Source organism: Sminthopsis crassicaudata, chromosome 1 (genome assembly GCF_048593235.1).
Source record: "Sminthopsis crassicaudata isolate SCR6 chromosome 1, ASM4859323v1, whole genome shotgun sequence".
Lineage (NCBI taxonomy): Eukaryota > Metazoa > Chordata > Mammalia > Dasyuromorphia > Dasyuridae > Sminthopsis > Sminthopsis crassicaudata.
In genome coordinates, this window is record NC_133617.1 from 447043208 (window position 1) to 447063084 (window position 19877).

Sequence of the window (19877 nt, forward strand, 5' to 3'; positions counted from 1 at the left end):
GGTCACTAGACACTAGAATGGTTTGCCATTTCCTTCTCAGCTCATTTTGAATTCAGGTTCTCCTAACTCCAAGGAGTTGGTGATCTAGCCACTGCTCCATCTAGCCATCCTGTCTATATTTATAGGCTTATAAATGACAGGACTAGGACTTGAACACAAGTCTCCAGGCTCCAGTTTCAATGTGTTTTTTTTTTTAAACCACAACTTTATGTTTTGGCTATTTTGGCTATTTACTAAGGATGCAATGGATCCAATGCTAGGCTTGGAGTCAGGGAGACCAAATGCAGCCTCAGACACTTGTGGTATGACTCTGGACAAAGCACTTACCTGCTTGCCTCACCTTCTTTATCTATAAAATGAGGATAACAACAGCACCTACCTCCCAAGTTTGTTGTGAGGATCAAATAAGATAATAATTATAAAACATTTGGTATATAATAAGTATTGTATAAATATTAACTATGATTATTATCATTTGGGGCTCAGATGAGACAACATATATAAATTCCTCAGCAAACTCTAAATTCTATATGAATATCAGTTATTATTATTATCAGGATATCATGTACATATTGACTTAGACAACAAACCTATGATATCATTGGTCAAGGGAACTCCCAGGTGAGGAAACATCTTCTACTACAAGTAGAGTACAAGTAAAAGTAAGCACCTCTTCTATATTCTTAAAGTTCCCTGAAGTACTGAGGGGTAAGTGATTTTCCAAGAATCACATGTGTTTCAAGGGAGGATTTGAACCCAGGTCTTGCTGTCTCTGAGGCCAGCTTTCTACTATTCTGTTAGGTTCTTACTAAGTGCTAAGTCGGTACTTGACAATTCTCTAGTTCCTGCCCTTCCTGCAGAGAGCCGCGTCAAGCCTGGTCTAAAGCAGAGACTAACTTTTTCTTCCAAAGCTGTCCTCTTTATCCTCCCAGAGAATGGACGTGGGATAATGCAAGGGCTTCTGGGAAGAAGTACTTCAACCAATGAGCTTGCTCCTCCTAAGCATGCAAGCTCTTCTCCAGGAAAGGCCGGAACTAGAGAATTGTTAAGAACCGACTTAGCACTTAGTAAGAACCTAACACTATTCCACATTGCCTCTCAATGTATATGTTACATATATTATATATAACATATAAATCAATGTGAGTATGAATATCTCTATTATTAACTGAGCTGAGAGTAAGATGCATCCTTTCTTAAATTAGTTCTTAGGATAATTGTGAGATAGGAGAATGTTTGCTTCTATATCTGTTTTTGGAAGCCAATACCAGCTTATTGCTAAAAATTACAATCATGTGATTGTTATATAGTATTAATGTTATGTTAATATTATTATACTATAATTATAAAATTATAATTATGTCATTATAATTATACTATGTTAATTAACACTTTAAGATGAAGTATCTTTAGTTCCTTCTATCTTAGGTATGTCAAATATTATATACACATTATACATACATATATTTATATATAAATTATTATATCTTTTTTTTTCTTTTTTTTTTCCCTGAGGCTGGGGTTAAATGACTTGCCCAGGGTCACACAGCTAAGAAGTGTTAAGTGTCTGAGACCAGATTTAAACTCCGGTCCTCGTGAATTCAAGGCTGGTGTTCTATCCACTGCGCCACCTAGCTGCCCCACAATTATCCTAATTTTAAGCCATGAAAGCTTTATTCCTTATGTGCAAGAAAATACCTCAGAGGTTATCTAATCTGTCCCTTGGCAAGATTCCCCTTTCCAATAGCTTAAGTGGTCATTCAATCTCTATTTGAATATCTACAATGATAGAAAAATCATTACGTCCTACACTCCACTCTCTTGACAGTATATTCTATTTTTCCATAGCTCTCATTGTTGGGATGGTTTTTCTCTCAAGTGTAAATCTATCTTACTTCAGCTTTCTTCATTTATCCCCTATTCTATACTTTTAGGACAAAGGAAATAAATCAGAATTATTTTTTGTGTTTAAGCTCTATAACTACTTGAAGCCAGTTCTCATATTCCCCCTACTCATCTATTCTCCAGTCTAAGTTTACCTAGTTTCTTCACCTCCTTGTCATACATTGGCATCTTTTCTGTGAGGAATACCTCACAGAAGACTCCGAACCTTCAGACATGCCTAGAACGCTATTTATTTCCATCTTTTGACTTCCCTGGATTGCTTCAAGTCCCAGCTAAAATTTCCCTTCTACATGATATCCTTCCTGACCCACCTTAACACTAGTCCCTTCTCTCTGTGTGATCACTCTAATTTATCCTGAATACAGTGTATTTGTATATAGTTGTTCCCAACATGGGGAAGCAGAGATTATCTTTGGCCTTTTTTTGAATCTCTACCTCTTATCACAGTGCCTGGCACATAAAAGTTGCTTCATAAATGCTTATTGGCATCTGGACTCAAGGACCCTCAACATATTTCATTCATCTTCCAAGAGAATACTCCAGTTTGTCAGTGATGATTATTACTTATTGAACATAATTTTCAAGTTACAAATAAAAAAAATTAGCAAGGAATAAAAAGTACAGAAAAGAAAAATCCAGATACTAAGTTGGGGAAAAGGAGAGGAAATCTAATCCTTAGCTTTTCTTCTGTTTATATAAAAGACATTGCAGATTGATTGAGGATATGTTTATGTGATGAAAAACATTAGATTCAAAAAAGAATGATTGATTGGGTTTTCTTGCACATATTAACCAGTTCCAACTACAGCATAAGCAATCTGTTCAATCAAGACAATTTTCTATATGTCAGAAAATCATGGTGACAAATGTACTGGCAGAAAATCAATTAGAATTTCTTGATGTCTGCACTGGCTCTCATCCCAAGAAAAACATTTAATTAAAATATGTCATTCAAATGAGTGCATTGTATCACAAGTAAGGGAGTTATTCTGACCAAAAAAAGTAGAGCTAGGAAAACTTTTTGGAGTCTTTTGTGCCTTCTACTGATTCAGATTATCCAGGATGAAGACGGAAATTCTTATCCCACAATCACCCAACTTTTCAAAAGTTGAGGTATTCCCAGGAGTGACCATATATGTATTTTCCAAATAAATTCTTGTTTTTTTTTGTTTTTCTTTTTTGTCTTTAGAGACAACTCTATAAACATTTCAACAAAATTATAAACTCCTGGATGACAGAGACCATGTCTTGTTTATCTTTCTATCTTCTTCTGGGCCTAATAAAGTGTTTTATATATAATTTACATATAATATATAATAATAAAGATAAATATTAATATTCTCCAACACACAATGATAGTACAGTTGGGAAACACCTTATAGTGATGTAACTTTAAGCACTGAAAAAGAGAAGATTTTACCACTTTTTATTGTGTGATATATCAAATCTTTCCATAGAAGGAGTGGATTGTTATGACAATATTTGGATGATTAATCATCAAGATACTTTTCGTATAGTAATTGGTTCAATCCTTGCAGCTAGATAGTGCAGTGCACAGAGTAGGAAGATTTATCTAACAAGATAATCTGGCTTTAGACACTTGGTTGTGTGGCCCTGGTCAAGTCATTTAATCCTGTTTGCCTTGTTTCTTCATCTGTAAAATGAACTGGAGATGGAAATGACAAACCACTCTAGTATCTTTACCAAGAAAACCCCCAATGGGTCACAAAGAGTCCCACATAACTGAAAATGACTCAACAACAACGGTCCTTACAATAACTTGAAGAAGAAGAAATATCTCTTTCTTTGTCAAAGCAAATGATCACCTTTTCTCCCAGTATCAAAAGAAAAAAAAGAATATATTAAGAACTTTTCTCCTGGTAACCATTATAACTCCTATTTAAAATGCCACTAGGAATTTTTTTTTTGTTAATATAGATTGAAACCTACACAATATATTTACAATTCCACCTCAACAATGTTTATTTAAGCATCTACTATGATAAGGTTGTTATACTAATTTCTATTGGAGCCAAGATGAAAAACAGCACAATCCCTGGCTAATAGGAGCATAAAGTCTGCTAGAAGTATAAAATGTGAACGAAAATAGAACATGATTAAAGGTAGAAAGTGACTGGAAAAGACATCTAATCTAGGTGTGCCCTTTTATAAATAATTACCATTCAATTGAAATTATCCTTTTCAAAGTTATCGATGATCTCTTAATTGCCAAATCTAATTACCTTTTTTCCCCCAAATCTTATCTTTCTTGACTTCTTTGAAGCCATTAACATTGTTGGTCACCATCTCTTTCTGGATATATACATCATCCTCTATAGTTTTTCATAACACTGTATTTTCCTGGTTTTGCTTTTACTACTCCTTTTCAAGCTCCTTCATTGAAACTTCATCCATGCCATGCCTCCAACTACAAGTATCCCCAGAGCTCTATCATTGGGCCTCTTTCCTTCTTTATATATACTTTATCACTTGTTGATCTCAGCATTCTCATTTGTTCACTTATTACCTTCATGTAATTGATTCCTATCCATTTCTTCAGTTCTAATCTCTCTTCTGAATTCCATCTCAAGCTCAACATATTCATAATAGAAATCATTAACTTTCCCCTTCCTAAACGCTCCTCTTTACAACTTTTTTATTGCTCTCCAAGGTTCACAATCTTAGTATCATGGTTTACTCCTGACTCTCAATCATCTTATGTCCAATATGTTTCTTAATCTTGCTTTTTTCTACCATCTTTCACATACATGTCATTTTCTCTCTTCTTCCATATCCATCTCCCCAGTACAAACTCTGATCACTTTTGACTTCGACTGTATTGGAGCACCTTTCTAATGAGTCAACTTGCATCAAATGTCTTCACAATCCAATCCATCCATCCTTTAGTTGCTAAAGTAATTTTTCTCATTCAACAAGTTGCAGTAGTTCTTCATTACAATCAGTATAAAAGATAAAATCCTTTTTTGCCATTTAAAGCTCTTTATAACCTGGGTCTTCCTAACTTTTTATCCTTCTTATACCATACTCCCCTCCATGTTCTCTACAGTCCAGCTTTAGTGAGTCACACAAAATTTCTTCACATACATCTCTCAAATCTGCACATTGACACTTTCTTTCAATGTCTGAAATGCTTTCTTCTTATCTAAGGTTTTTAGTCTCCTTCAAGACTATCTCTGACTTTTACAGGAGGCCTTTTCTGATCCCCCTTGCTGCTAAGGTTTTCTCTCTGAAATTTTTTCCTACTATTTTCTATTTATTTCATAACTAATTATACTTACATGTTGTCTCTTTGATTAGAATGTGAGCTTTTTTAGGTCAAGGTCAGTGTCTTCATATTGCCTTATATCCCCAGTATTTAGCAGATTGTCTGCATTTAATTTCTTATGTAATTTTTAAAATTTACTAGTTAGAATAACCACTGGAACTTATGTTATTTTTTTTAAATAGCTATTCCTACATTATCTCATCTCGATATATTAGGTACAGGATAGGAATTAATATCCTTATTTTAAAATAAGGAAATCTGAAATATAGAAGAAACAGCTAAAATGATTTTGCTCAGGATTGTGCTAGTAATGACATAGAAAGAACATGGCATTTAAAATTTAAAAACCTGGGTTCAAAGGCATGCTCTATTGATTACTATCTATTATGACTCTAGGCAAGTCTCTTTATTGAATAATAATAATAATAATAATAATAATATACTATGTGCCAGACACTGTGCTAAATTATGCTTTATGATTATATCATTTGTATTTCTGGGAAATAGACATTATTATTATTCCCAATTTTATAGTTGAGGAAACTAAGGCAACAGAAATTAAGCTGTAACCAGCTAGTAAGTGTCTGAGGCCAAACTTGAACTCTTGTCTTCTTGACTCCAGGCCCAGTGTTTATCACTGAACCACCTTACTACCCCACCGTCTCTCAGGGCTTTAGTTTTCTCATCTGTAAAGTAAAAGTGTTAATAGTTGATCTTAAGAATTGAAACTCTGAAACTTTCATGTTTTAAGCAGTATCTCCTAACTTGTGACTTTTTTTCCTCTTTATCACTATTTTATAAAAGGGCTATAGTCCCTTTCTCCTGATAGTCATCCACAGTTATTGAATAGGAAAACATGTTCTCTTTCCTTAACTGACCCTGAGGGTAAGCCTACTGGTCTCTCTGGTATGGAAATTCTGGTGCCAGCTAAAGAGCTAGCTTTACACATGTTTCCTTAATAGTTTGTCTCTTCATATGCACTTGTGTAAATGCACTTTATATTTTTGTTTGTTTTCTCTTTTTTTGGTATGCTGGGTTTGCTTTCTTTTTTTTCTCTTCTTCTTTTCCTTTTTTAATATAGGAATCGGCCAAGGAGTTCCAGTCGTGGCCCTCATTGTAGAAGGAGGACCAAATGTAATCTCCATTGTTTTGGAGTACCTTCGAGACACTCCTCCAGTTCCTGTTGTTGTCTGTGATGGGAGTGGTCGGGCATCTGACATCCTGGCATTTGGGCATAAATATTCAGAAGAAGGCGGGTAGGTAATTTATTAGGAATGCATAGTTCTTTCCAAAGATAAATTGCTTTTGAAACCTGAGACAGTACAGTTTGTTAATTTTTTTTTTTCTATCTCTGTCTAACCTCAACTAATCCTGATTACTTAAAAAAAAAAAAAAATAGAGGCTTAGGGACTATCCAACATGTCCATTGGACACAATCTCATACAAACTATGCTGTGTTATACTGAAAATAGAGAGGGAAACTGAAGTGGAGTTTATGTGCAAATAGAACCTCCTTTTCTTCATTTTTTTCTTTCTTTGCTTTTTCTAGAATGGGAAGATAGAAATAAGAATACAGGTAGGCAGGGTCAGCTAGGTGGCGCAGTGGATAGAGCACCAGCCCTGAAGTCAGGATGACCTGAGTTCAAATTTGGTCTCAGACACTTACCACTTCCTAGCTGTGTGTGACCCTGCACAAATCACTTAAACCCAATTGCCTCGGCAAAAAAAAAAAAAAAAAAAAAAAAAAAAAAAAAAAAAAATCCAAGTAGGCAAAATCAGTTAAGCCCTTGGAAGGTTACAACATTCCTGGAAAGACAGTAAGTAAAGGTCACAAATTCATATTACTTCTTATAAATATAAAAGAATATCCTAAAAGTCTTTAATCTAAGACTTTGAGGACAATCTTTACTTATTGTCATACCAGAGGATTCCATTTTCCATGAGACATAACTTTATTTTGTGATAAATCAGGTTACATATGTTAAAACAGAACCTCAAAGGCCATAGGAGTTATTATTTTTCTAAACTCAACAAGAATGAAAACCTGCTTTGTCCCAGTTCTAAGAACAGGAATTAGAAAGGAAGACATGAAGCTGAATATCTACCTTTTTGCTAGTCTCAGACACCTGGTGCTCCTTCATTTTCTTCTGAATGTCCAAAACCATTTCCTCCCATTCTAATCTCAGTATTCTATCAAAGAATAGGTTAAGATAAATTTCAAATGATGGGCAATCAAACTGCAGTATATTGAAAGGAACCTTCAATCCCTTCTTCTCCTCACTATGGGGTTCTTTGATCAATTTACATTCAGGAAGGTTGTCCATCAGTCAGCTAACATTCTTTAAATGGCTACCATAGCCTGGGCACTATGCTAAGAATTAGGGGTAAAAAGAAGAGGAAAAGCAGTCCCTATCTGTAGGGAGCTGACCATCTAAAGGGAAAGACAACAGTCAAATAACTATATACAAATGAGATGTAGACAATTAGGAGTAGTGTTAGAGGGAAGGTACTAGAAGATTAAGGAGGACTGGGAAAAGCATCTTGCAGAAAGAGGGTCTTTAGCTGAGACTTGAAGGAAGCTCTGAAGCATTCCAATTATACTAACCAAATAGAAACCTTTATTTGATTTGGAATCTTCAAAGATATTTATCTTTGTGGAATCCTATTTACCTCTGTTTCCCTTGTTTTAAAGGCAATAATATCATCTCATTTCTGTAAAACAGTGAAGAGAGCATATGAAATGTACTGTAGATATATCCCATAGACTCTACTTCTTGCTGTTTAAAATATTTTATACTATTGAAATGAATGAATGCTTAAATTGTCTTTCAGAAACATCAGTTTCCTAGTGAACATTCAGTAAAATTGTCATAGGACATTTCCAAATATCAAAGAATTAGACAAAAATTAAAAACTTGGTGCAAATTGCCCTGTTCTGGACTTCAAATCATTGCTTATAATATATTAGATTTTGTATATTTTGTATTAGATTTGTATATTTTGAATTGAAAATTTTCTAGTAATGGAATTTTCCTATGGATTTTTCAAGCTGAAAGGAGCCTTGGAGGTTAACTGCTCTCTGAGTAGCATAACAAATAACTTTTATCTTGAAGAAAATTATACAAAAATATGACATATTGGGAAAGTGCTTCTTTTCCTGAAACCCAAAAGTCACTGCCTCAAGGAAGCTCCTTTTTTATTCTTGCCTGACCCCAATCCTAAAGAAATAGCACCTGATTCAGCTGTGAATGCTCATCCCTCTTCTGCTTTGGGTCTGTTACTTTACAAAGCTAATTACAAATGGATTATAATAAAAATGAAGTTTATGATGTGGGCCACCTGGAGAATTGCCAGTTTTGATCTTATGTATTTAATCAGATAGGAACAAACAGCCTCATAAACTCAATGCATTTTAAAAGTGATTTCAATAGAAGATTATAGTACAATACTTCCTAACTGAAAAAGTTTTCAGATCAGAATTTGTTTGCGGATTCAATTTCTCCTTAGATTTCTATATTTGGGAAACAAATAATTAAGGTACATTTCAAAAACATCATCATCATTATTAACATGTGTAGACATATATTTAAAGAGAAGAGTAAGGTTATTATGTCAATCTTCATCACCAAACAAAAAAATTAAGTCCATAATTTTTTTAAAAATCAGGAAGTAGCTTTAGTATTTTGTAAAACAACCATAATTATTTATTTAATTGTAATTTTCCTTTTTACTCAATAGTTTAAACTTTACAAGTACTGTATGTCTAATCAACTCTGATAGAAATGGTTATGCCTTGTTTCTTGAATGAATTTTTCTAAATCCAAAGAAAATTTATTGGTATATATTAGCAACATTTTGATATGCCAATGTAGTTAAATCAGAGTAAAAGGAATATTATATTAATCTGTTAGTGGACTTTAATTCTTTTTTTTTAATTAAGAGAAATTATTTTCTCTCTCTCCTACTACCAGAAAGAAAAAAAAAATCTTTGTAACAAATACATCTGGTCAAAGAAACACATTCCTTCATCATCCATGTTGGATATACAAATACAGATAACATGAATACAGATCTAGAGATAAAGATTTCATTGTGAACTCTAAATCCATCACTTAGGATTAGGAATCCTGAATCTGAAATCATTTCATTGACAGCTTTCAGAATTATTTATTTTCACAGTGTTGTTTTGACTTGAAAATTGTTCTCCTGGATTTTGCTCATTTCATTCTTCATCAATTTATATAAGTCTGTAAAATTAATTCATTTTAATAATACTTTAACTAAATAATTTAACAATAATAATAATAATAATCCTTTTAGTTTCTGCTACTTCACTCTATATTGATTTATATAATTCTTTATTTGAAATAATCTATTTTCTCATTTCTTGTGGCATGTGTTGTATATATAAGAATATGCATAACATCATATATCTTACATATAATATATAGTATTATTTATTATATCTAATACACATTATCCTATACTCTTATACTAAATTGATGTACATATCAATTTATTATAGCAATTCATTTAATATTATATTCATTATCATGCATTATTCATTTCATTAATATGCCACGATTTGTGATTAATTAAAAAAAAAAAAAATCAGGACTTTCCCCAAAGTCCTTACTCATCAAAGTTTGCCTTTCTGACCTGAATCATAATTTTAAGTTGAATTTAAATCTAGCTCTCTCTAGTGCAATCACTATACACAATCAATCTGTACAGCAATTCATTGCTTGCACAATACTAGATTTTGTACATTTTTAAGTGAAAAACCTGTAGTAATGGAATTCTCCCAAATTTTCTCTGTAGCGTAGTACATGATTGAGCTAAAAAGACCAGGGAGGATAACTAAAATCAATGGACAAATAATTATTTAACATCTATTACATGATGAGTACCTGATCTTGGAAGTAGGGAATATAGGCTATTTGTCTATCTATCTATCTCCATATATGTATATATGTATATATATACATATATATATGTATATATAGTTACATAAAAATTTGGAGACCAAGGAATTAAAATGTCAGGATTTCAGGAAAGCCTTCATTTAAACTAAATCAAGCAGAAATTTAGGGATCTAAGGAATGTGTAGTTTGTTCCTTTGGCAGTTTAATATATACTAGATGTATAATTTTTTGGCTTCTTTTAACATTTATGATTATTCACTTTTGGCTTTGAATATCCTGAGACTATTACCAAGAATATAAATCTGAGAGTGTAAATACAACAATAAATTTACTTTGGAAATAAATTGCAGTGGTCAGAATTAAAAATCTTTTAGGGACAAGACTGCAGCTTAGAAAGAAAAACTTTCACAATGCAAATACAGCCTTTCACAAGACAAACTGATATAAGGCTTATAAAGTTCAAATGAAATTATTGGTTAATTTTTTCTTCTTTTTTACCTTATTCACTTTGTCTTTATTATAACTTTGGAGAAATTGACAAACCATCTTTCCTTGATTGATTTCCATTATGAAACTGAATTGTATGATGCTCCAGTTTCAGAATTTTCAATGAGTCACAAAAGAACCACAAGTCATTTAATATAATTATAATATTTCAATATTTCATTAAGACTATCAAACTGTTCTTTTAGAATCTTAAGTCAACACAATGCTTAGCAGATTTGTTAATGTAATCCAACTATGATTGTGTATGATAACATTTTTTCTTTGGTTAATGGCTTAATGGTTAATGGTAGGACTTGATTTCTTACCCTTTGAAATAAGGGATTCCATTAGTTTGCTTTCAAAGGGCAGACTGATATGCAAGAATATTGTGCATGTTATGCCCTTTGAAATGAAGACTCAGACTCACTTTAAGCAATTCTTTTCAGCTCTATCCCTTCCAAAAAAAGGTTGTGAGTACAGAAAAAAAAAAAAAAAATTAGGCCGGTCCCTAATTCTCCCTTCAGTAAGCAAACACATGTTATACACACACACACACACACACACACACAACAAAACAAATTACACAATGTTTAAAAAGCTATGTGAAATAAAATACTTAATCTGAGAGAATCTGCAGAAAGTTTCCAGATTTATTTTAGGTAAATCTTATTTCATTCATTTTTATACAATATTTATTTAAATATTATATGTGTGTGGTTTATCCATTAATGGTCATTCTGAGTCTGTCCTCATTACCATTTACCTGGGTTTCTACTTAGTTTTCTCAATATATAGGGTCTTAGGATCAAGATTCAGACCCAAAAGGGACCTCATTGTTGTTCAGTCATTTCAGTCATGTCTGTCTCTTTGTAACACCTTTTGTAATCAAAATAAAATTATATTTTGAAATTTTTAATTAATGTATCACAAATCACTATAGTTGTTCCTTTTATTCAACTGGTTTAAATATCCTTGTTCACATAATATGTATGGATATAAGCACACATACATACACACACACACACAAAATGGCAAAGATTCTGGAGTTTGTCTTTCTCCATCTCATTTTACAGATGAGAAAACTAAGGCCAATAGAGTTAAATAACTTGCCCAGTTTCTGAGGCTGGATTTGAACTCAGCTCCTTTTAATCAAGTCTAGCACTCTCTCCAATGTAACACCCAAATGCCCCAGAAGGAACCTTACCTATCATCTTGTCTAGTACAAGTGTCTCAGATTACAAATCATTTGAGTGATTTGCCAAGACAACACAAGTTAATATGTGAAATTGCTTCTAAAAGTTCCCCCTGAAATTCCCAACTTAAATATGATCAGAGAGGTTTGTTGTCAATCAACCCTGGAGTTAGGAAGATCTTGGTTCAAGGATTGCCTCCCAATTATACTCTAGGCAAGCCAAATAAACTTGCAGTGTCTCTAGGGAAATCTACAATGCTCTAAGTTGTAAACCTTTTTTTTCGACATTTTTTTAATGTTTCCGTCACTTAACATAGTGTATGACATATAGACACATAATAAGTACTAGTTCTCTAACTGGAATTTCCTAATTCTAGTGTAACTACATGCATATCCAGCTAAAAAAATAAACATAATCATAAAATGGTCATGGGTATTTCTGATGATATGCTAAGGGGAAAATATCTCCAAATAAACCTTAATACGACCAGAGAACAAACTAATAAGACATTCTAGAAAACCAACCTTAGTAGATCTAATCCAGAATCTCATAATCTTTGGGCACTGAAGCAAAGCCATGAGATATTGCCATGCATTTTGGAGTCACAAATATTTTTTCCTTCACTAAAAGGACATTTTTCATCTGCAGCAGGAGTATGTCAAAGCCCCATTTGTTGCTATCAGTTCTGCTAGAACTAAGTAATTGATCCAGTGCTTTGCTTGGCAGCTTGATTTAGACGTGTCAGGAAAGGAAAGGAAGAAATAAATATCACACAGGCTTACATTAGGTGCCTATTCTTGATTTATTAATTTCCTGGTTCCTTTCTTTGGGAATTTACTCTCAGAAACTATGGCAAACTTTAATGCAGTCCCACACTGTGTTCTGGCTGTCAAAATGAAAAAGAAATTAATTGAGCTAAAGTAATGTAGATTCTTAATCTTAAGAAGCAATAGGATGAGATGTTCCATAAGTGGCATTATTTAAAGCTATTAATATGACATCAGACTTGGAATCTTCTAGTGGAACAGAATATGTGAGAGGGATGATACAGTTATTCAGATGATGTAGTTATTCATTGAGTGATGATATGTGGAATGATGAGCATATTACAGCAATTTGTGATAAAAGTGATAATGGCATTTCTGAGTATGCATTTCTCCCCTCAGTATTCAGCATAGACAAAAGATATATTTACATTTTGAAATTTTTAAATTGGCATATCACAAATCACTATCATGGTTCTTTTTATTCTACTGATTTAATTACCCTTGCTCACATACACACACACACACACATACACACACACACACACACACACACACACACACACACACACACACTGAATCATGCAATTTTAAACAACTCCCCAAATAGTTTGAAAACAAGGACTTTTATTCAGACTTCTCCTATTGAAGATACAAATAATATAAGCATTTGTAAATAAAAATTATTTTTTGAAAAAATAAGGAGGAGTGCAGAAAAGTAGATCTATTCCTGGGAAAGGTTTTCAGAATAATAGAGGTGAGAGGGAGAGGTACAGAAATAACAATACAGTAAGTTAATACTAAATTTGTTTGCTTCAATGAAGATTGAGATCATTTCAGGCAATTTTCATGATCCTTATTCCTAGGCTATTAATATAGCAATGAATTTTTCAATCATAGCAAGTCCCAAAAAACATTTTTTTTAATTATAGAGGAATTACTCTCTGGAACCAAGAGGGAAGTATCAGCATTAATAATTTTTTAAAGATCCTTCAGATAAATTTTGAAATATTATTAACTTAAAAGTGAAAAACGAGATTGGGAAAATCATGTCGTTACTTCATTGGCCATTTATTGGATTAAAATTTATTGGCAAAATTAGTCTGTTTTATAAGGCCAAGGAAAATATTAAAGAAGACAAGTATTCAGATAATTTCAGAAAGAAATAACTATTAGGAGCTTGAAATAAATTTTTTAAACTTGGAGTTATCCAAATTGGCTATCTCTATTAATTAAAATGACTAAAAAGTTTGCTCCACTTCATAGCTCACTTTAAATAAATAGAGCTTTGAACATGGATGAGAGACAATATTTTTGGAAGATAGATGGTTCATGACTAGATTGACTGATAAATGTAGATGAGGAAGTACTTTTCAAATGGGAAAAAATCATGTAATAACAATTCTCCTTTTAGACAGATAATCAATATCTGAGGGAGAGTTCAAAAGGACTATTATTTATATTGCTTTCTCTGGAGATTCCTCTAGTTATTATTGACTTTGTTTGATGGAATAAATGATTTTCCCATTTTTGAAGATTGCTTGTGTTAGACTTCTTAGGTAGAACATATATTTTTACTTTGGGTTTCATTCACAAGAATTATCCAAATTATTATATTACCTACCAAGTCATTTTGAACTCTATACTGAATTGGCATTTGAAATATTTGGAGAGTTGAGTAAAATTACATTTCTTACTTTACTAGGGCTGTTCTTTGTTTTAAAAATCCATAGAACTATTCTTTTCAAACTTTGATTTGGAAACTTTCTTTATAAGAAAAAAGGTCTATTACCAAAAATGTAAAGGATTGCACAGGTTCAAAAAAAATGAAATTTACAATTACAGAATAAGAAAATCATGACATAACAGTTTTTAAGGAAAAGATCCGAGAACTTTAGTGGGTTTCAGACTCAGTTTATTGGCTGTATGATGAAATATTCAAAAACTTTAATGTGATTTTGGCTCAAATTGAGATTCACTCTTCTAGGAAGGACACAATTGACTCTCTGTTCACTACTTCATTTGGACTCCATCTTATAGGGAGCTATGTAGGATAGGGGATAGAGCACTGGGCCTTGGATTAAGGGATATTTGAGTTTAAATATAGCCTCCAATAATTATTGGGTATGTGACAAGGACAAGTCATTTAACCTCTATCTGCTTCACTTTCCTCAACTGCAGAATGGAGATTATAATTGCACCTCCCTCCCAAGATTATTATGAGGAAAAAATGAGATATTACTAAAGTACTTAATACAATTCTTGCTACATTGTAGGCACTTAATAGATTATTGTTTCCTTCATGGGCTTACAGGTTCATACTCTTGATGTATGATGTTCAGTTCTGGGCATCACAATTTACAAACCATGTTGATAAGCTGGAGAGAATTTTTAGAAGAAGGCAACCAGGAAGAGTCTTGACTCCAAGTCATAGAAGGAACAGTTGAAATAATTAGAATGTATACCCTGGAGAAGAGAAAAATCAAAGGGGACATGATAGTTATTTTCAAGTATTTTAAAGTCTATAATAAATAAGAAAGATTAGAAGCAGTAATAATAACATTTATATAGCTCTTTAAGGTCTGAAATGCACTTTCTATATATTCTCTCTCTTGATCTTCACAACAATCTGATAAAATAGGTGGTATTTTTACTATCATTTGAAAGATGAAGAAACTAATTAAATAACTAGCTCACTATATTAACACAGCTAGTAAATATTTAAGTTACCATTCCAGCTCAGATCTTAGTAACTTCAAGTCTAATATATCTTTCTACTATGTCACCTTGCATACCTTCCTACACTTAACAATCCACTAAATTAACTGTCCCATAACTTATGTAGGGAACATTTATTTAAAACAAGTTAATAAAATTTCATATGAAATTTCAAGTTATACTAAAATTTTGGAACTCTATGGATGAATTGCTGAAAATTCATCTATCACCTGCCTACTACAGTATTTATTCTTGCAAAAAGTAGCTAGGAGAACATTGTAAAGAAAAAATAAATAAAAACAAAATGCACAATGAACTCAGATTTCAATTTTATGTCAACTTTTTGCAGAATACTGCATAATGATTCACTAACAGGTAATAATTTACATTAGTGTGGAAATATATATATATATATATATATATATATATATATATATATATATATATATATATATATATATATATATATATTAACGTAGAAAACCCATTTGAAATTATTACAGCCCATTCTTTGCCACACACTATTATGACAATTTAAAAATTTCAAGAGACATAGTTTCTGGGTTATTTAATCATCATATTAATAAGGCCAGTAAGTACTTTTAAAAAGGCTGGTCATTTGACCATCTCTTTTAAGACCAAAGACAATCATGGCAGCAGGCTCACAATTCATATATCCTTCAAAGAGTAGGTGTTCCTGAGAGGTGGCAATCAACTTCTTGAATAATACAAAAGGAGGTGAACATATTAAAATGAAGTTGTGAGTGGCATCATGTCGCCTTTGAACAGAAGTATTATGTCTTTCCCTGAGCACTCAGAGATTTGGAGATCTATTCAAAGAATGTTTATGTCTCTTATGCCAGAGCAGAACACAATACCTTTACCATGGTAGGATCTTGAACAAGAAAGTTAATCCAATCTCATTATCAGTAATGTCCTTCAAGGACCTGAGCTTAAAATCAGAATTTTGGAAAAAAGGGAAAGCTCTGTCTCTCTCCAAGATACTGGTTATTAATAATCATTCTTTCACTATCCTCTTTCTTTCACACTTTTTTAACTAATTATTTTTGTTATAGGATTTAAAGCTGTTTAAGAAATCATCTGATCTAGCACACACATCTTTCCTTTTTTATGAATAGGGAAAGTAAGTCCCATAAAGGGAAAACATCTTTCCTAAAATCACAGGATTAATAAAATCTATATCAGGATTACAGCATAGATTAGACAAATAGAATCTATATATGTTCTGGACTTCTACAGCATTTTTAGTCTTAATCTTTTCCTCTTTAACAATGAGCAAAAAGCTTTTTTCATAGCCTTGAATATTTCTAAAAATATTAGTCTTCACTGTACTTAATTTCCCTGCCTTAGAAAGAGTGCCACCTGAGTCAATTTGACTGACATTTAACCCTTTGGTTGCTGCAAAGTTAGTAAGTTAACTAAGCCTGCAGTTTCATTAATAATAGAGAATTCTTTGGACTTCCCTAATCCCTTTCACCCTAAGATGCCAAAGCAGCCTGTGAATGTTAATGAAGTACTCCTTTTCTTTGGTTCATGTGTACCCAGCTATAGCTTCTGGCTGAGTAACCATTTCTTTCCCACCAAAGAAACCTCCAGGATGCATCAAAGTAATTGTAGCAATATTAACTTCAAACTCCATGTCTGTTCTTTGGTAAGACCTCTAAGCTTTTCATTTATTTGCATAGCAGACTAATAACTGCCTAATAAGTTGCTTTACTGGCTTTTTGGATTTTCTATTTTTTTAATTATAGTTTTTATTTATCAGATATGTGCATGGGTAATTTTTCAGCATTGACAGTTGCCAAACCTTTTGTTTCAATTTTTCCCCTCCTTCCCCCCACCCCCTCTCCTAGATGGCAGATTGACCAATACATGTTAAATATGTTAAAGTATAAATTAAATACAATATATGTATACATGTCTATACAGTTATTTTGCTGTACAAAAAAGAATCGGACTTTGAAATAGTGTACAATTAGCCTGTGAAGGAAATAAAAAATGCAGGCAGACAAAAATAGAGGGATTGGGAATTCTATGTGGATTTTCTATTCTTGAAGTAAAAAGTCAACAAAGCAGCCTGTGATAGGGTTTTAAGAAGCTGAATCTGAAGGCAGAATACCTGGATTAGAATCCTGGCTTTGCTGATGACTACCTACATGATTCTTGGAAAAGTCATATCACCAAGAAATTACTTTTCAGTAAAATGAGGACATTAGATTATATAATATCCAACAGTTCTTCTAGTTCTAAATCCTATGGTCTTTAAATTAATGAATGATACATTCCATATAACAATAACAAGAAGTTGTTTTTATATAGTTCTTTAAGGTATTGCAAGTTGTTGTACATGTCTGTATATAACTTATCTGATTGTCACCACAATTATATGATAAAAATGTTTTTATTATCCAAATTTTGCAAATGAAGGAACTAAGGCTGAGACAGGTTAAAGGTTTTGCCCAAGGCCACACAGCTAGTACATGTTTGAAGGAGGATTCAAATTAAATGTCTTCCTGACTCCCAACCCCATGTTCTATTCATTGGCCACCTGACACATATATTTAAAACAAGTGAAAAAAAAAATGGATCACCAAAACCCATGTCAGGTTACAACTCAAATAAGACTCCCCATCCAATGATATGTGTAAAAGGAACTATCTAGACCCCACAAAGGGATTGCATAGGATTAATGGTCAGTCCTCTGTTATCTGTACCAATGAGCCAACCACTTTTGTGTGGCAATAAAAATGAGACTAAATAAGTTAAATTAAAGAATTGGGTTGAATCTAATAAGATCAAATTCAATAAAAATAAATGTATAATCTTGTACTAGAGTACAAAAATTATCTTCATATGTATAAAATGGGAGAGGCAAATAGAGAAAGCAGCTCTGCAAAAGATCTTGCAGAATGCAAATGTAATAGAACTGAGTAAAAAGAATATGCTAATGTAATTTTGGATTTAGCTTCCAGAGATGAGTGTCTGGTGAGCTAGGATAGTATCAGAGGAGACTATCCAGAATGGTGCTGGAGGGGAGGTGGTCAGATATATAAAATTTCAATTAGACAAAATAAATGAAGGTAATTTTGGGGGAAAGTAGCTAGCAGCTACAGTGGGGCTTGGTTAGATGGTGCTTAAGGAAATGTTAAAAGACTAGGAGTAGATTCTCTGCTAAACACTGAACTCACTCTGAAAGGGAAAGCAGGAAATTTTAAAAATAAACAACACAACACACATTTAAAAACTCTGCTTAAGCTTAGAGTTAGACTTTGCTAAGATGCTTTTCCCAGCCATGAAGACCAATAGCATTTGCTATCAGGAGGAAGGGTTAAAAAGTCACAGAGGTAAAAAGCGTCTGAGCCACAATTCAATCCTTAGGTGTGGATTTGTGATTTCATTCACATGGAGAGCTTCCAGAAAGGAATCTGTACATATTCTATAATTTAAAGAGTTCACTAGATGGATAAGAACTTGTCACTTTCCTGGTGTGTATAGTAATAATGTCAGAGGGTAAGCCTTTCTGAAGCTGGTATGTGGGTAGCTTAGGTATAGGTGTGTGTGGTTATGAAAGTGGGGATAGGGAGGTGTGTGTGTGTGTGTGTGTGTGTGTGTGTGTGTGTGTGTGTGTGTGTGTGTGTGTATCTGTGTGTGTGTGAGAGAGAGAGAGAGAGAGAGAGAGAGAGAGAGAGAGAGAGAAAGACAGAGAGAGAGAGTGTGTGTGTGTGTATGTATGTGTGTGTGTGTGTGTGAGAGAGAGAGAGAGAGAGAGAGAGAGAGAGAGAGAGAGAGAGAGAGAGAGAGAAAGACAGAGAGAGAGACAGAGAGAGACAGAGAGAGAGACAGAGAGAGACAGAGGGAGAGAGAGGGAGAGAGAGAAAGAGAGAGTGTGTATGTGTGTATGTGTGTGTGTGTGTGTGTGTGTGTGTAAGAGAGAGAAAGAGAGAGAGAGAAAGAAAGAGAGAGAAAGAGAAGAAGAAGGAGGAGGAGGAGGAGGAGGAGGAGGAGGCGGCGGCAAAAACAAAGAAATGGAGACACAGATGAAGACAAAAGAGATAGAGATTCAGATAGTCATGGAGAGGTAGAGAATACAGGTATATGCAAAGTTTTCATTTTTGATGAACTTTTTACATTTCACATCTAGGTATCTTAGTTACAGAGAAAAAAATGAATAGTTTAAAAAGTTAAAAATAGTTTAAAGGACTTCCTCAGAAATCAAAGTGATAGACAAAAAGCAAATAAAAAAGTGAATCATTTCTAAAAATGTTGGCTATTCCTTCCAGCTCCAAAACCGAGTAAAAACCAATTGTTCCTCAAGTAGTAAAAAAGATGAGTAAATTAGAAGAAATTGGGCAACTTCTACAAAGCAGTCCAAGTAAAGTTTGCTGATCTCTTGACCCCATCATTTCCAGAATCCACAGCCTACTACTGTTCTCTCACTTCAAAAATATGGAACACAGATTACTTACTTCATAGACATTATTTACTTTATCAAATAGCATGAGCAAATTGAGGCAGCTGAGGGAATAAAAAAGGATTACATTCATAAACATGTTTAAGTGAAGACTTCACTGACTAAATA

General features: G+C 33.1%; 1 protein-coding gene and 1 long non-coding RNA gene across 4 annotated transcripts in view; one reads left to right on the forward strand and one right to left on the reverse strand.

The window, feature by feature from the left end:
- TRPM3 (transient receptor potential cation channel subfamily M member 3) overlaps positions 1–19877 on the forward strand; it is a 603878-nt gene that overhangs the window by 373284 nt on the left and 210717 nt on the right. For both annotated transcript variants that reach the window (XM_074280710.1, XM_074280711.1), the window contains exon 7: positions 6273–6447. In XM_074280710.1, coding sequence (XP_074136811.1) covers positions 6273–6447 — 175 coding nt within the window. The remainder of the gene's footprint in view (positions 1–6272; positions 6448–19877) is intronic.
- The window catches only part of LOC141550264 (uncharacterized), a 201983-nt gene continuing 194690 nt past the window's right edge, over positions 12585–19877 (reverse strand). The window contains exons 6-7 of one of the 2 annotated variants that reach the window (XR_012484559.1): positions 14872–15025; positions 12585–12681 (exon numbers count right to left, since the gene is read on the reverse strand). This is a non-coding gene — a long non-coding RNA (uncharacterized LOC141550264). Of the gene's footprint in view, positions 12682–13901; positions 15026–19877 lie in introns of those variants that run through there. The other variant, XR_012484558.1, reaches the window with a different exon arrangement.